The sequence below is a fragment of the Battus philenor genome, unplaced genomic scaffold (assembly GCF_028537555.1).
Source record: "Battus philenor isolate CCGP_79_NKW_IND1 unplaced genomic scaffold, ilBatPhil1.0.hap1 SCAF_3, whole genome shotgun sequence".
In the NCBI taxonomy this organism is placed as follows: domain Eukaryota; kingdom Metazoa; phylum Arthropoda; class Insecta; order Lepidoptera; family Papilionidae; genus Battus; species Battus philenor.
In genome coordinates, this window is record NW_027181693.1 from 1,200,547 (window position 1) to 1,216,646 (window position 16,100).

Sequence of the window (16,100 nt, forward strand, 5' to 3'; positions counted from 1 at the left end):
TTGTTTTTTATTATAATAGTTATGTCAACAACTTCTGGCAGTACAAATTCACAGATAATAAAATGTTAATAGGCTGTAATCCTATTGAACAGTGGTATCCCAGCGATGGAGGACTAAAACCTGGGATCCTTGCGGGTTCTATTTCCGGGATGCAATTTTATATATATAATTATTTGGTATTTGCCATTGCTCAGAAACAAGTTTCAAGATAATGGGATGCAGAGATATTTGCATACCATAATACCACACTGCGATTGCCAACCCACCACTGGCGATTATAGTACATCCCCCATTGATATCTTTGGTAAAGATCTACACTTTGCTGAGAGGTGAAAAGAGAATAAATAATCCGACTTATAAACGCATTTTCTTACAATATTATCTCTACGTTGTGTATTATATTTGAAACTATATTTATGGATATGTTGTTTACATCAATTGATAACAAAGCTATATATTAACCCATTTTAAGATTTAATATATATATAAATGATGATCCGAATACAGAAAATTGGGAGCCTATTTATTCCATCTAGCCGAGAGTGTTTAGCGTCTAGCTGTGATTTAAAGTATGTTCATTTACAAATCGATAAGAGTCTTAGGAATGTAAAAAAGTGTAAGACCATCATTACCTGATAAGTGACCGGGAATCTGGGCCCATGAGGTATAGAGGGTCGCCAAGACAGAGTGAGGTGACGGTCGGCCATCCGCGAGATGATGGGTTTGTCTCCGAGTGGCATCGGTACTCCTGTCTTCTTCATTTTGTCGAAGTCCGAATACTGCTCTGAGATGGGACGCTTGCTCGTAACTGGTTCCAAAGCTGGAATAAAGACTCTCTATATATCTCTCCTTTTTTTCTCTCTCTCTTTCTAAGTAGTGACACATTACGCGATATTACCAAAACTGAAAGAATTACTTTTAAAGCTAATATTCCATGTGGTAAATTATCAAGAAACACAATAGCTTGAAGGAGACGCTAAAGGTTCTACATTTATCAATATCGTAATAACCTCAGATTTTCTATCCTAGACTTTCAATCTATCAGAACTGCTTTTAAAAATGGATCTGATTAGATTTACAATAGATTAACCCCCCGTGGAAATAATATAATATCACGGCATTATTACGCTACGCAATCTGACGAAAGAATCGTAAAGAAACCTTTAGTTTAGAAATCAAAGAACTTTTTTTGAAATTTTGACACTGTGAGAAAAGGACCAATATTTAGCCACTTCCGCACATGCAGTGGTAGTCGTGCAATAAAGTGGGAAACAATACGAATTACGCAACTATATATATATATATATATATATATATATATATAGTTGCGTAATTCTCAATATATACTAGCTGATCCAGTAAACGTTGTTTTGCAAAAAAATAAAGGGTTGATCGTAAAGGGGTGAAAATTTAGAGTTGTATGTATTTTTGTACGCTGTATCATAAAAAAAAAATAAAAAATTTTGTCAAAAAAAAAAAAATTCAAGGGTGAACCACCTTAACATTTAGGGGAATGAAAAATAGATGTCCTATTCTTCACCCTGGCCGATATGCACGCTAAGATTCACAATAATCGGTCGAGCCGTTTCGGAGAAGTTCAATCGCGCATACCGTGACACGAGAATTTTATATGTTAAATATTGAATAAACTAAATTATACGATAATTGAATTATGATATTACTCACTGTCGTATGTGAGGCGGGCAGAGCAAGAATCTTCTCCATGAGGGTTGTAGATCCGGCATCTGTAGGTGCCGACGTCGGTCTGATCCACGCCGCTGATGGTGAGCCGCAACAAGCCAGTGGACTCCTGATCCATACGGATGCGTTCACACGGGAACAATTTTTCATCGTTGCGGAACCTGGTAAAGATTTATTCAGATGTTAAAAAACCATGAATAACAAAATGTTTGCTGAAATGCAGAATTAAATCAGCCGTACTACATTACTTTTTTTTCCATTTTTCCTTTTTTTTTTATTTATGGCCCTTTTGGGGGAGGGGGGGGGGTTCTCTGGTTCCCCTATCTTATTTATGGGAAAGGAACGTCTTTAATTTTTTAATAATTTTTCAATTTCTTTTCTTTTATTTCCATACTCTTCAGTCTTTCTTCACATGATCTATCTTTCTTCTACCTACATTCAATAATTTCTATCTTTCTTTCCCTTACTAAATACCGTTCATTCATCGCCTCATTTCATTTGCCCCGTTCTTTAATACCACAGGTTTTGTTTATCACATTATTTTACTTTATCTTATATTATCTTTTACATTTTATAGTTTGATTATTTTACCATTTATCACAGTTATTGTTTTATTCCTGTACAATTTTTTCTCATTGTTTTATCTACTATATGTGTTATTTTTGCATATATTCATTATATATTTTGCTATTTTTTTTTGCAATAATCAAGAAACACTAGCCTGTCGGATTTTTATTATCCTCACTTATATTTTTTTTTAACTTGCTTTCGGAATCGTATCGAAGTCCTCCGAATATTTTTTCTGTTGTACAGTACACGTGTAATTAAGGTGAGTATTATGATAACTTACCATTCAACGTCTGGCTCTGGAGAGCCAGTGGCGCAGGCTGTGAACTTTGCGGGGAGTCCCCGTACCACCTCGGCGTCTCCGATGCGCTTCAGGAACGACGGCGGTTCTGCGCGTTGTTGACGACCTCTGCAAACAAAAATATACATTAAATTATTACGAAATGGTTCAAGAGATCTAAAAATCTAAAGATGGATTGTTCTATACTGCTGTTGCAGCCAAATTAAGTCATCGTCAGCGGCGTATCAAACAGGGGAATCCCACGTCAGAGCGTTCTAAATTTTAGTCGTGCGAAAGAGAGTGCTGTACAATACTTCTCGACTTGTGATTGGCTGACGGTTTTTATTGGTTTAGTATAATTTTCGTAATTTTCAAAATTGGTATAAATATGGGCTAAGATTGATCAATATACACACTTCTACTTTGGACTTCGCGTTGTGACCTCCAAGATCTAGAGGCCCTAGGAAGAATCCAACATCGCATCTTAGAACAGAGTCGCGCGGTTGGGCCGGGAAAAAATAGCATAACTCCCCCTGATTTGCCAAGCAATTACCTAAGGCGCGGTACAGCAGTTTCGGTAGCACTAAAGAAACAATACTTTGATTCATTGTGAAATATATTTCGTTCTCTACATTTTCGTTTATTGGTAATTTACCTTAAGTGTTTTTCCTTATATTTCTAAATTTAAAACTTAAAGTCTTTTAACGACTTTTTGTTTTAAATTTAGAATCTGAACCATTCGAACGTGTGGTTACATTGTTTTTTCGTTATGTATTTTAAAAGCTATATCAGAGAACATTTAAAATTTATTTTATAATAAACCAAGTTTCCTATAGGAATATGTTACTGGCTGTGATTTACAAAATGAGACTAAATATTTTTGGATTTGGACTTTAAGGTTTATAAATACAACAGCTGCAATATCATACTCACATCTTATCCACAACTTCGAGTTTGGCTTCACAGCTCGCTTCTCCTTCCTTATTCTTCGCCACGCACTTGTAAAGTCCTGCGTCTTCAGGTGTTAGGTCGCGTACGTACAGACAGCAGGCTTCACCGTCTCGTTTCACGCCGTACTTGTCGGACGGTGACAGTGGTTTACCATCCCTGAACCATGTCACCTCTGGTCGTGGTTGACCATGGACTCGCGCCGAGAACTTCGCGTCCAGCGATGGTAACTGATGAAAAACAGTTGTCTGTTTAAAGTTTCTTTAACACGTTCACTGCGGCTTGAGGCCGATTCAGCCTCATGGTAGACTTTGCACTGGTGCGGCGCGTAAAACTCGTGTTTTCTCTCTAGTGCGGCGGCTGTTTACACTCAAACGTATGAGATATGACAGAAACAAATATAGCTTTCTTTACGTCTGCGAAGCATTGACTCAATTTTTTAAAAAAAATTTATTGAAACATGGGGCAGAAAAGGCCTCAACCGCACTACTAGGAAGTTCAGCTTGAGGCTGATTCGACCTCAGCCGCACCAGCTGAAAGTTCTTCAAAATTGGGCCCGCAGTGAACGTATTAAGTTTAAGGATTTCATCACAGGTGGAAACTGTATTACAATGAAGTTACTTGTAATGCGTGAATTCTTATATAATAAATATACATGACAATAACTTTGATTGTCGTTTCAGCCCACAGAGGCCCATTTTATTTTTAGAAATGGTTTACAGGGAACCCTATATCATCATATATGTTACCCAGTGATATTACCTGCTGCAGGTCGGAGAACTTCTGGGAGAAGGTGGGCGGTTGATAGATCTTTCGCACGTTGACCTTCGCATCGCTGCTGTCTTCGCCCAGAGGGTTGCGCAGTGTTACACCATACACACCCGCATCACTTGGTTCTATGGGGTTGATCTCCAAACCCACCTGTGGACAGATGTTTACATTCGTATACTTTTATATGTTTATCAGGTCAATATACATGTAATATCGGCTTAATAGTGGACAGCAAAAATTGTGGTGAAAATTTAATTGTGTTATTAGCGCTAGAAATATTTCAATAAAAATAATCAGCTAGGATAACAATTTACTATATAAAACATTTATTATTCTTAAGAGTAAAAATTACTTATCATTTTAAGGAATAAAAATTAACCGCTTGTCGTACTAGAACATGTGTACAACATGAAACATAAAAAAGTCAAGTCTTAGTAGTTATCGGTAACCAGCGCCATCTATCGGTGACATTAGAAGTTTCATCAACGCGAACGCCATCTAGCGTCAATTCATAAGCTTCGCACGCTGTCACATACATACTAATTTTATTCACACTAACCTGCATAAGGACTAAATAACAAAACGTAGAGAAAACACACACGCGTATTTTTATTATAAATTGTTTTTTGCGGTTTTCAAAAAGGTATTTTTTTTCCAAATGATTCAAGTAATAATTGAAACACAAAAACATATATATATTGTGGTTACTTATTTAAAATAAGATTTTGTCCCTTAATAATACTAAATCATTATTGCACAGTTGACTTATTTATAAACAATTTTGTATACATGTTTATATATGAGTCCAAATTTAGAGAAATTTTTAATTAATTCTAAAGTTAGTTACGTGAAAAGATCCTTATTCCTCACCCTCTTGCCATCGCAGGTAAGCAGCAGCTTCTCGCTTGGCTTCAGCTGCTGCCCATCCTTAGTCCAGACCACTTCAGGTACTGGGTTACCCACGAACGGAGCGCTGATGGTAAGCGGCTGCCCCTCGTCCACCGTTGTCTCCCGAAGTCCATGCACCAAGCGAGGCTTCTCTTGTGGTGATGAGTCGTCATCGCGACCTTCATAATTTTTATTTATTTATTTATACATGCTTGTACACTGTGAAATGCATCTAATTGGACATGCCAGCAGTAATGAGGACTCATTGGAACGTTTGGTGATGAAAGAAAAAATGGAAGCCAAGTGACCTAGTGGAGTTTTTACAAGGAAATGGACAGACATCATAAATAATGACACTAATATGTCAGTAAATGAATGCTTAGCGCAGAATGATTAGCAAAAGCAGCAGAGGAACAGAACCAACAGGGACATGATCATCACCACTCTGACAAGACTGCTCGAATAAGAAAAAGAAGTGCTTATCCTTCTCCTTTGAAGTGATTAAACTATTTTCGTACAACATCTTTGTTTTTGGGCAACACCTTGTGTTACACTATTCCACAAGCTTTGATAAAGTGAAGTTATTGGTTTAGGGCGTATTATTTACCATAAGGTTATAAATAAAAATAAGTATTTAATTATAATACTAACTGGCAACACTGAGTTCTGCCGTACACGAGGTCTCCCCCTTGTCGTTGACTGCCACAACTCCGTACTGTCCGGCGTCCGGAGTTTTAGCTTCGGCGATGAGCAGCGCCACCGCACCGTCCGGTTGGGTCACCACGCGCACGCGGTTACCGTCCGGTACAATTTCCACGCCGTTATGAGTCCTGATAATTTACCATTCAGACTATTAGCTTTAAAAGAAGTTCTTAATTCAAACTCTTGTTTACTCGCTCTTTTAATATCTACTTCAGTGTCCTCGCTGTTAGGTAAACGATCTTTTTTCACATGGGAGGACATAAATAGTAGGAGAGAGGTAAGACGGAAGAAAATAGAAAGGGAGAAAAAATAAAGAGAAATGGATGAATATATAGGGGGAGAGGGGAAAGGCGAGAAAAAGGAGAAGGAGAAAGAGTGAGAAGAGATAGAGAAGAAAGGGAAAGGATCTTTCTGGATGCGTACCAATTGCACACATATCAACACGGCTACCATTGTACTATGAGAAGGCTATCTTTTTTTACATAAATTATTATTTTTAATTTGACTGAAAATGTAACTTGTATATTGAAAATCTACTCGTTAAGATCACGTTGAAAAGCTTGTAATGGTTTGTTTGTCGATTATAAAAATGTATTCTAGAATTTAAATGTCTTTTTTTAATTTTCACGAGACAATGTTGACAGTTATTTATTAACCAAGATTTAGAATTTGATGTGTTTGTTGTCAATACATGTGCATTAAGAGTGTAAAATACATGAACGATTTCTTTGGTTCTCGAACATACCGTCAACTGTGGCAACTTTACTTTCTATTGGCAACTTGACCTACGACGACCGCGGACACAAATATTTGTTTTTTCTTAAAAATTTCAAAAGTTTTCGGGAGCTGCACAAACACAAATTGACCGATGCGAAGAAAAATGACAATATTTGGACTAATAGCCATGTTACCTGAGTAAAAAACTTTTTGGGTTGACAGAATTTAATCTATAATCTACCAAAATGCTCAAAATACAGTTCGTGTAACAAAAAATGGTTTTAAACTAATATTTGTGTCCGCGGTCGTAGTAGGTCAACTTGCCCATAGAAAATAAAGTTGCCACAGTTGACGGTATGTACATACCATATGTATGTATATGTATACATAAATATCTTGTAAGACCTTTTTACACATCCTATATATGCTATAAAATTTCTTCGATGCAAAATTTTGAACGTACCTTTTGTAAGTCCACACTATATAAATTATAAATTGTTCTAAAGCCGGAAACTTGTGACGACTCCTTCTTGTGTACGTCGTCAACCATTGAATAATTAGTTTTTAAGTTTCCTCAATAAGTAAATAAATAAAAACCACCATCTGTTACAGTCATTCTTACTTACCATTTGATCAGCGGAGGCGGATGGCCTAGCACCTTGACCTCCAGCTTAGCAGGGAAACCTTCGATGACCTTGATCGGCATGAGCTCTGCTACGAAGGCGGGCTTTCTCTCCTTCTGCAAGACTTCTACCTTGGCCTTGGATTCCGTGTCGCCCAGCTTGTTGGCCACGGTTAGAGAGTAAAGACCAGCATCCTCTGGTCGGCAACTGTCAATGCTTAGTCCTACTACACCGCCCGGCTGGTTGATGAAGTTAACCGCCTGTGATGGACGTATAGGAAGACCTGGTGGACAAGAAGTAATAAATGAAAAATCATGACCTCCAATAGGACTGATTATAAGTAGCCTATTATCAGCTTTCTCCGATGACTTTAACAAGGTCGTCCACCCACCTTCTAGATCATGGTTGCACAGACTTATTAAGACTAGAGGCCACTCGGACATATCATGAACTGATGGCGGGCCCGGCGTCAGAAGTATAGGTAAATATTTTTTTTAGTTTTATTCTGGAATAGAATTCAATATTTTTCGAATGTACGAGAGTATTATTTTTGCTGTCGGCGGGCCACCAGTATTCAACCGGCGGGCCGCGGTCTGTGCATCTATGTTCTAGATGGACGTTCTCGGCTGCACTATCCACTTCAGAAATTTAAGACCCGGGCGGCTATCAGTTCTGTACGCTATGTATCTTGTCCGCTATTTGGCTACGCCATTTTTGTTTATCTGTGGATCTCCTCATTTTTGATTCTATAACTTAGAGAAAATGTTTGAAGAATTGCTATTCTAAAGTGGAACTGGGCGGGGCATATCACTCGTGTAAATAATTGCAGGTGGGGCCAAAAGGTTTTGGAGTGGTGACCAGCTGGTAGACGTGGCGTGGTTAGGATCCAAATTAGATGGACCTACGACATAACTAAGCTCGCGGGAAGTCGCTGGATGTGGTTAGTGCAGGTCTGGTATTCGTGACCATCTTTGGGAAAGGCTTATACCTTGCAGTGGGCGTCCATGGGCTGAAAATAAGAAAAAATTCGAGCACAGGCAATACATGTGTTAGAAGCTTATTTTTAAATGGCAATACTATAGAATTTGACCTGATACAGGTCTAAAAGCTTCAAGTCCTACACCTGAAAGTCTATCTGTGAATGTAATACATTTGATCTCCATGCAGAAAGTTTACCGCTGTGGACAATGCAATTTCGTCCTGCTATTAACCCGAGGATTTCTTTAAAAGATGGAGGGAAAGTGCCTGTTTCTACGGTTCGTCTTCTTCACCATCGTCTCTTCATTTCTAAAGGTTGTATTGTCATGAAATGCCTTGACGAAATCGATGTCAAGCTTTTTTCATACTACCCTATCCTTTTCTTTCACCAGGACAATAGTAATGGTGATTGCAGTTGATTTGACTTTATTATACCAGGAACTGACCGCAAACATGATTCTTCTACCCTCTAGTTTCTCCACAACCAAAATAAATTAGTACTCGCCACAACATGCTACAAATTGTGGAGAACCTGATCTTAAAAGCTAGTCGATGATGGAATTATCATCAAGCACTCTTACTAGCTTGAGTGTAGTTGTTACTGTATTATTTTCCAAAGTTTAATCAACTTTAGTTATCTGTGAATAAAGTTTATATTCGCCCAATAAACCACCGTCGTTGCTTATTATGAGGTTTGGGGATTTAACGTGGTTGTATCATCAGCAATAAAGCCTAAATAGCTTACCGTCTTTGAACCACTTGAGCTCTGGTGCTGGGAAGGCCATAACGCGAGCTTGCAGCTTCAGCGGTTGTCCAACCACCGCTTTTACGTCCTCCAGAGGCTCGCTGAACGAAGGCTTGCGAGGTGTCGCTGTGGAGATTCATAGCTTCAGTATAAACGTACATATTGATGTCGATAGGTGTTAAAGTTCTAAAGGTGTTATATTTATAGCTTATTTAGATTTATGGAGGAGGCTAATGTCCGGCATAGAATATCTCATGATGAAAGATGATGAAATAGTGTAGATAAGTGATTGGGTTCTGGACCACGGACCAAAAAGCACAGCACAGTATGTCCAATCACGTGGACCTTATGAAGGTTGTCTGAAAAAAAAAACGTTGGATACCTCCAACTCTTCTTACACGAAATTTATGGAGGTGGCCTAAGTCATGGGTGAAGGTTTCACGGGTGATTTGATGATGATTTTTTAAACCGCCGATCTGTTTCAGGCTCAGATACTGAATTTAGAGAAGTAGAGTAACAGAAAGAGTTGTAAAATGAGTTATTTCTCTTAGGACCTCATGAAGCAATGGTATAAGTAAAGACTTACGGTTGACAGCAACAGCGCAAAGCGCGGAATGCTCCCCGTTGGGGTTGCTGATGACCAGCTTATAGGCTCCGCAGTCAGCAGGGGTCACGTGTTCGATGTTCAGTTTCACTGTACCGTCAGGCAGAGCGGTTTGCTTGATTCGTGTATCATCAGCCGACAACGGAGCGCCATCCTTGTACCTATGCAAGACGTGGAGAATTTACAAATCACCTGGTTTTTAAGGTACTATTACCATCACACGTTTATTAATAAGACTAGAAGCGTTTATATGTGAACGATTTCTTTGGTTCCTTAATTTAAATTTTTATAACTTAATCTTTATAGGACATTCTATGTTTGCCTTTAACTTTGTCTGAGTATCTTTGTTTCTATATAGTGTTTTATTTGTAAGACGAGGAAAGTGGCGCGACCTTTTTAGAGTATAAAAGGGTCGAAGGAGAGACCATTAAAAGGAATAAGCAGGCAACAAAATTATATAAGACTAGGACTAATAAAATAAATACTCAAATCTGAGATAAAAAGTAATTTAAATATAAGAAAAAGGCAAACAAAGAAATAAAGCTAAACAGAACAAAATGTAAATCTGTAGTATCTTGGAAGCCTACGAAAGAAATGAAAGAATTTGTGAAAAATAAAAAATGAATGAATAAATGACTTTAAGAAATAAAAAATGATGAAAACGAAAATACACCAACATCTCACTTTGTGTCGTGGTTACGTTCCGAAAAAACACGACGCAAATTGATACGCCACAAAATAATAAAGATTTTCTATAGCAGATCATGTAAAGATCGAAGTTAGGTTCCAGGGTCACGAAATTACTATTTTTTAAAAAGAAAATTGAACAAAGTAAACATTTTAAAAACAAAAATAATGTAATTCTGCCAATAAAATTAATTTCCTTTTTTGTAACCAGAAATAACACGTAAAAAATTATAAAAATTTATTATTCTCTTTTTATTTTATTTAGAAATCATATTTATTATTTTATTTAGAAATTATTTTAGTTGGAAAGGGAATGGCGCAATTAGAAACAAAAGTGTTGCCATCTTTTAGAAAAAAAAGAAGATTTTAAAAAATTAAAGACTCGAACCCAAAACAATGTAACCTCGAAAATCTAACGACGCACAGTGAAAATTAGTACTAATTAAGCAGCGACGCAACTTCGAAAAAAACGCAAAACGAAACGACGCACAGCGAGGTATTGGTGTAATATGATAATTTTTTTTAAATAGTCTCTACATAACCAAGACGCGTAAAAATGCCGTAAAAGAGTTGCCCACAAAAGAGTCACTATTTCTATAAAGTCTAAAGATGCAAAAAATTGTATTGGTTTACCATTTAGCAGTTGGAATAGGGCTGCCGTCAAGTTTCGCTTTCAGTTCAAGCGGTTCTCCTTCGTCGACGTCCTTCTGTCGATCAAGCTTGTGCGCGAAACCTGGCGATGTCTGCGCCAACGATATCGTCGCTTCGCATTCCGCTTCACCAGATAAATTCACAGCTCGCACCACATACTACAAAGATATATATATATTTATGCATAATACGTGTCATATTTCGAAGTTACAACGAAATTTATTAGTAACAGAGAACAGGAAGTAAATTACAAATGTGATCAAAAAGTGAGATGAAATGTCATTTAAAATGTCACGTCAAAAAAATCTAAGATTTGGTACTTGAAAATCTTCGATTGACAATTTAAAACCTAGCTGATAGTGTTGAATTATCATTTGACTCAGCTCAAACCCTTTTGAAGGAAGTTTTGTGTCTTAAAAGAATCAATTGGAGGATGTCATAATGCATGGATTCTTCGCGACTTTTTTGTCAAAAAATCAACTGATTTCGTTCCGCAACCATTGTATTTGCCTGATTTGACTCCGTGCTTCTGGATATTCAGCAAACAAAAGGAAAATGCGGGGAGACCATTTTGACATAGTTGAGAAGAAAAAAACTGAATCGAAGGCCTTGAAGGCTTCACCGGAATAAACACTATTCCGACTGGAAAAAGCTTGGCAAAAGTGCCTTTTATCAGACATCGACCTAGAAAGGGATAGAATTGATTTCGAAGAATAAACAAAGAACTTACATTTTATAAACAAATTCACCATAGTTTTTATCACAATATTACTACTATACATTAGGTGTACAATATATTCAAACATTTTTGAAATGAAAATTTTATGATACTATATATCACAGCGTAAGATATCGACGTATATCTTAGGCTTGTCAACATAGGTTTCTAAATGTCCGTCACATATCCGAAACCTGTCTGGTTGGAGAATCAGATTTATTTTATGATAATTATGAAGCATTATGGAGGTTTATTGTTAAAGCAATTGCAGTGCACGTCTAGATTACCAATGAGGTCCTATATGAGAGACTACGTCATGAATCTTACACAGGAGTAACTAACTTTATGGAACACAGATTCTTACTTTGCCAGCATCGGAAGAATTGAAGTGTTTGATCTCCAGCTCGCTGTCGACTTGACCACCGACTTCGGTGGTGATGGTGTGACGTTCATCGTTGACGATCTCCCGATCCTTGCAATACCAGTGCACCTCGGGTTTCGGTACGCCGTCGCAGCGCACTTTTAGCGTGCAATCGTCGTAGTCACGGACCGTCTCTTTTTGCAGAGGCTTCGTGAACACTGGCTTGTCAGCTAAGGATATACAGAATTTCTATTTAGATTCTACATTTAGAGTTCAATTATTTCCTATCCTACTAATTATTACTTTTTTTTAGAAAATTTACTAGTTTTATTTGATGATTTTTTAAATTCATCACCAGAATTGCGGACATGGTAAGTACGAGATCACAGCTCCGTTGGTAGAGAGTTGGTAGAAGCAATACTGCCGAAGATCAGCATAAATGGAGTAACACAGTGTTCGTCAAAAAAAGTAAAAAATACTTTAGGAATAAAATAAAAATGTAATAAAATTGGACTGCGATATATAAAATTGTGCTTCATGCCTGTAGAAGAAAGTAAAACTAAAAACAATATTCTGTGATAAGCTACTCGTATAAACAGTAACAGACATAACTGCAGTGATTGAGAATGAATGAATGGAACGGAATGGAAGGGAAAGATAGATAGAACTGTAGAGTGAAAGAGCGGAGAGAAAGATAATATGAAGTGTGGAAGAAGAGAATAGAAATTAAAACAGATGTGAAAAAAATAATAATAAAGATACACCAACACCTCGCTTTGCGTCGTTTCGTTTTGCGTTTTTTCGAAGTTGCGTCGCTGCTTAATTGGTACTAATTTTCACTGTGCGTCGTTAGATTTTCGAGGTTGCGTTGTTTTGGTTTCGAGTATTTAATTTTTTTATTTTTTTTTAAAGATGGCAACACTTTTGTTTCTAATTGCGCCATGTCATCAAAACTCGGGGATTTCCTTTCTAACTAATAATCAACGCAATTTGAATTGTACAGTTTTATTTTCACTTTGTTTTGCTAATTTTAAGAGTTCAGTTTCAATTACGTAGTGTGTTGTGCTTTTTTTAAAAGAGAATAATAAATTTTTACGTGTTGTTTCTGGTTACAAAAAAGGTAAATATTATTCCAATTAATTTATTGGCAGAGTTATATTATTTTTGTTTTTTAAATGTTTACTTTAAATGTGTATTTTCGTGACCCTGGAACCTCGATCTTCGATCTTTACGTGGTTTGCTATGAAAAATCCTAATTCACTTTGCGGCGTTTCAATTTGCGTCATGTTTTTTTGGAACGTAACCACAACGCAAAGTGAGGTATTGGTGTATTAAGCCCTATTCCTACAAAAATAGGGGTGGAAGGGGAGGTCCCCAATAGCGAAAACCATGTAATTAAAAACATTCCAGAAGATGTCACTGTCACCCTCACCATCTTCAATAGTGACACGATGCAAAGAGGAGGATCATCATACTATATTCTATGTTCGTTGAGACAGTTATCTATTTGCATATATCTAAGACAACCTTACCTTTAATTTCTTGCATAATATTTCTACTAAACTTGCTTTCATATACTTACTGTGAACTGTAAGTTTAGCCTGTTGTGAGGTCTCTCCAATTTCGTTTTTAGCTGTTACAGAGTACACTCCTGCATCTTCGATGGTCACCTTCTTCAACACAAGCTTATAAGTCTCCGATGCTTTGTCTTCCTCTATTTCGATCTTAGACGATGGCTTGATGACATAGCCGTCTTTGCTCCTGTAAATTCGAAATTTAAATTTCAAAACAGTTCTCTTTTGGTTAAATTTGTTTTTAAGCTGAAAACTTCAATTGTTACTTATTTCTCTATTTACCTGGTATTTTTAAGGAGTATTACTTAAGATCGTAGATCACGTTTAAGATAAGGTAAATTACATTGTGAAATATAACATTGCCAATATGTCAAAGAAGTCAAGGAAAACCTGGTGATGTGGAAACTAAATGTAACAAGATCAAAAATCTATCTAAGGTATAATACATCAGGTCATTATTGAATCTGAACTTTCCTAGCTTTATAACTGTGGTGAAGAAGAAAATCCTTTTATCATAAGCTGAAGCCGTGTGGTGAAATACCTTCCATATTTATTGATAGACTGAATTAAGATAAACCAAGACCAGAAAAAGAGGCGAAGAGTTTGTCACATTTCTGGACGTAAGCCTCTCCCATAAATTTCTACCAGGTCCGGTAGAAAGTGGCGTGCAGTCAGCGTCTTCTAAACACCTTAAAAAGTCATCTGTTCACCTTGTGGACGGAAAGCCCGCGGTCTCGACTCCAGAACTAATTGTTCTGGGCGCTGTATGTCTTGCCTACTGTCATTTCAACTGGAGATCTGGCTGGGTTATGTCGGTTACCTTTGCTCATCTATAGAGCTCCTCGTTTGGCATTAGAACTCAAAGAGAAATTCCGAACATAGCCTTATCCATGACCCGTTGAGCATCTGGGAGCTTAGTAGTTATTGAAATTTCTCTAATAGAAAAAACCTGAAAAAATATCTAGGTCTATGTTTATACCTACCATTGAACTTCAGCGATTGGGTTCGCCTGTATCTTGGCGATGAACGTGATCTCCTCGTAAGGCATTGCTGTGACGTCCTTCAGGCCTTCAATCGCTGGACGCAACAAGATGTCCAGGCGCGCTGAACTTTCGCCGACGCCATATTTGTTCTTTGCTTGAATCGTGTATACTCCGGTGTCAGAGTGACGACCTGGAAGTAATTCAAGTGGAAGTTAAAACTATTTTTCTGAACAGCACAGTCGAATGGATAACGTCAATGGGTTGCGGGTATGTATTCTAACACGTAAAAATTTGGTGTGTATTGCTATATACCTATGTATTCCGATTGATCTTATTTAATGCACGTTGTGTGTGCTTTACTTTTTATGAATCTCCTTCCGTAGGCCTACTGGAAGAAATTTCTGGTTAGAAATAAGTAGTGCCTGTTGTGTCAGTTATATTTGTATTGTTACTTTAGTGTTTTTATTGTGTACAATAAACTGTTAAATAAATAAATAAATAAATAATGTTAATTTTGGATGTAAAGTAAAAGATAAACTTTATATTAGATACTTCAATTCTTCGATGTATATATATCAACCCCCCATCATATTAGGTAGAAGCATATCTGATCTTTCTTCTGCAACTTCATTCAGCGCTAACGCTTTTCCAAGTGTTAGTAGTGATATTAGCAAGGCAATAGCAACCGACCAAGCCAGGGTTCAGCCCTCTCAGGTGCCCTTGTGTTGGAATGCTAAGCGGGTCGACGGATCCAGGCTGAGGTCCACGCATGTGATCCCTTGAGTTCAATCACTCCATGGAAAGTTCACCGAAGCAATCTAAGAGCACGATAGCTACTCAATCCGGTAAAATAGTAATATGCCTGAGCTAAGCGTTACTTTAAAAAAGGTCCTAGGTTAGGGGCACTCTATGCCCTGCCACCTCATACTCGAGGAATCTGCAAATGCCATTTGGACAGCAGTGAGAGTTCAAACCAAAAATAAAATAAATCAACGCATATATGCCATTTGAATAAGGTTCATAATATTTTATATTTAAAAAACCTATGCGTTTTCGATGCCCAATAAATGTTAAAACCAATACTATAGAGATTGGAAATATTTTAATACTGTAAATGATTTGTAATTTGAATGATTTATTTACTTAAGAGTGCATGTATTTATTATTACCAGTGGGTATATGAAGTGTGTAGGTGCACTCTTTTAAGCCATGCTCGATGTCCTTGCTGTCAGCTTCGGTGATGAGGGTGGCATCTGGGATCAGCTCGGTGCCGTTGAGGAGCCAGGCGACGTGCGGCAAGGGATCAGCTGTGCACACTGCCTTCAGGGTCACTGGTTCGCGTTGCATGACGCGCTGCGCTTCCAGGGGAGTTTTGAAGATCGGCTTACGTAGTTCGCTTTCAGCTGAAGAAGAAAATTGGTGGAAATAACTTGAAAAGAATTCCTGAGGAGATCAACGTAGTCACGTTTTATAAGAACCAATAAGTTATGACTACTCAGTATGTTTTTGTATTGAAATGATTGTATGGGAAATGTCTATCAAATTTTTGATGTAGACTTTTGATCGACACCAAATTCCGGGATTTCAACTTTGTTATATTGG

General features: G+C 37.4%; 1 protein-coding gene across 1 annotated transcript in view; it reads right to left on the bottom strand.

Annotated features, from left to right (window-relative positions):
- Obsc (Obscurin) overlaps positions 1–16,100 on the bottom strand; it is a 169,254-nt gene that overhangs the window by 14,481 nt on the left and 138,673 nt on the right. The window contains exons 32-46 of the mRNA XM_068770296.1: positions 15,668–15,901; positions 14,499–14,688; positions 13,524–13,702; positions 11,945–12,171; positions 10,845–11,020; positions 9,507–9,685; positions 8,921–9,046; positions 7,201–7,480; positions 5,807–5,985; positions 5,138–5,334; positions 4,259–4,417; positions 3,482–3,726; positions 2,552–2,677; positions 1,687–1,862; positions 633–820 (exon numbers count right to left, since the gene is read on the bottom strand). Coding sequence (XP_068626397.1) covers positions 633–820; positions 1,687–1,862; positions 2,552–2,677; positions 3,482–3,726; positions 4,259–4,417; positions 5,138–5,334; positions 5,807–5,985; positions 7,201–7,480; positions 8,921–9,046; positions 9,507–9,685; positions 10,845–11,020; positions 11,945–12,171; positions 13,524–13,702; positions 14,499–14,688; positions 15,668–15,901 — 2,861 coding nt within the window. The remainder of the gene's footprint in view (positions 1–632; positions 821–1,686; positions 1,863–2,551; positions 2,678–3,481; positions 3,727–4,258; positions 4,418–5,137; positions 5,335–5,806; positions 5,986–7,200; positions 7,481–8,920; positions 9,047–9,506; positions 9,686–10,844; positions 11,021–11,944; positions 12,172–13,523; positions 13,703–14,498; positions 14,689–15,667; positions 15,902–16,100) is intronic.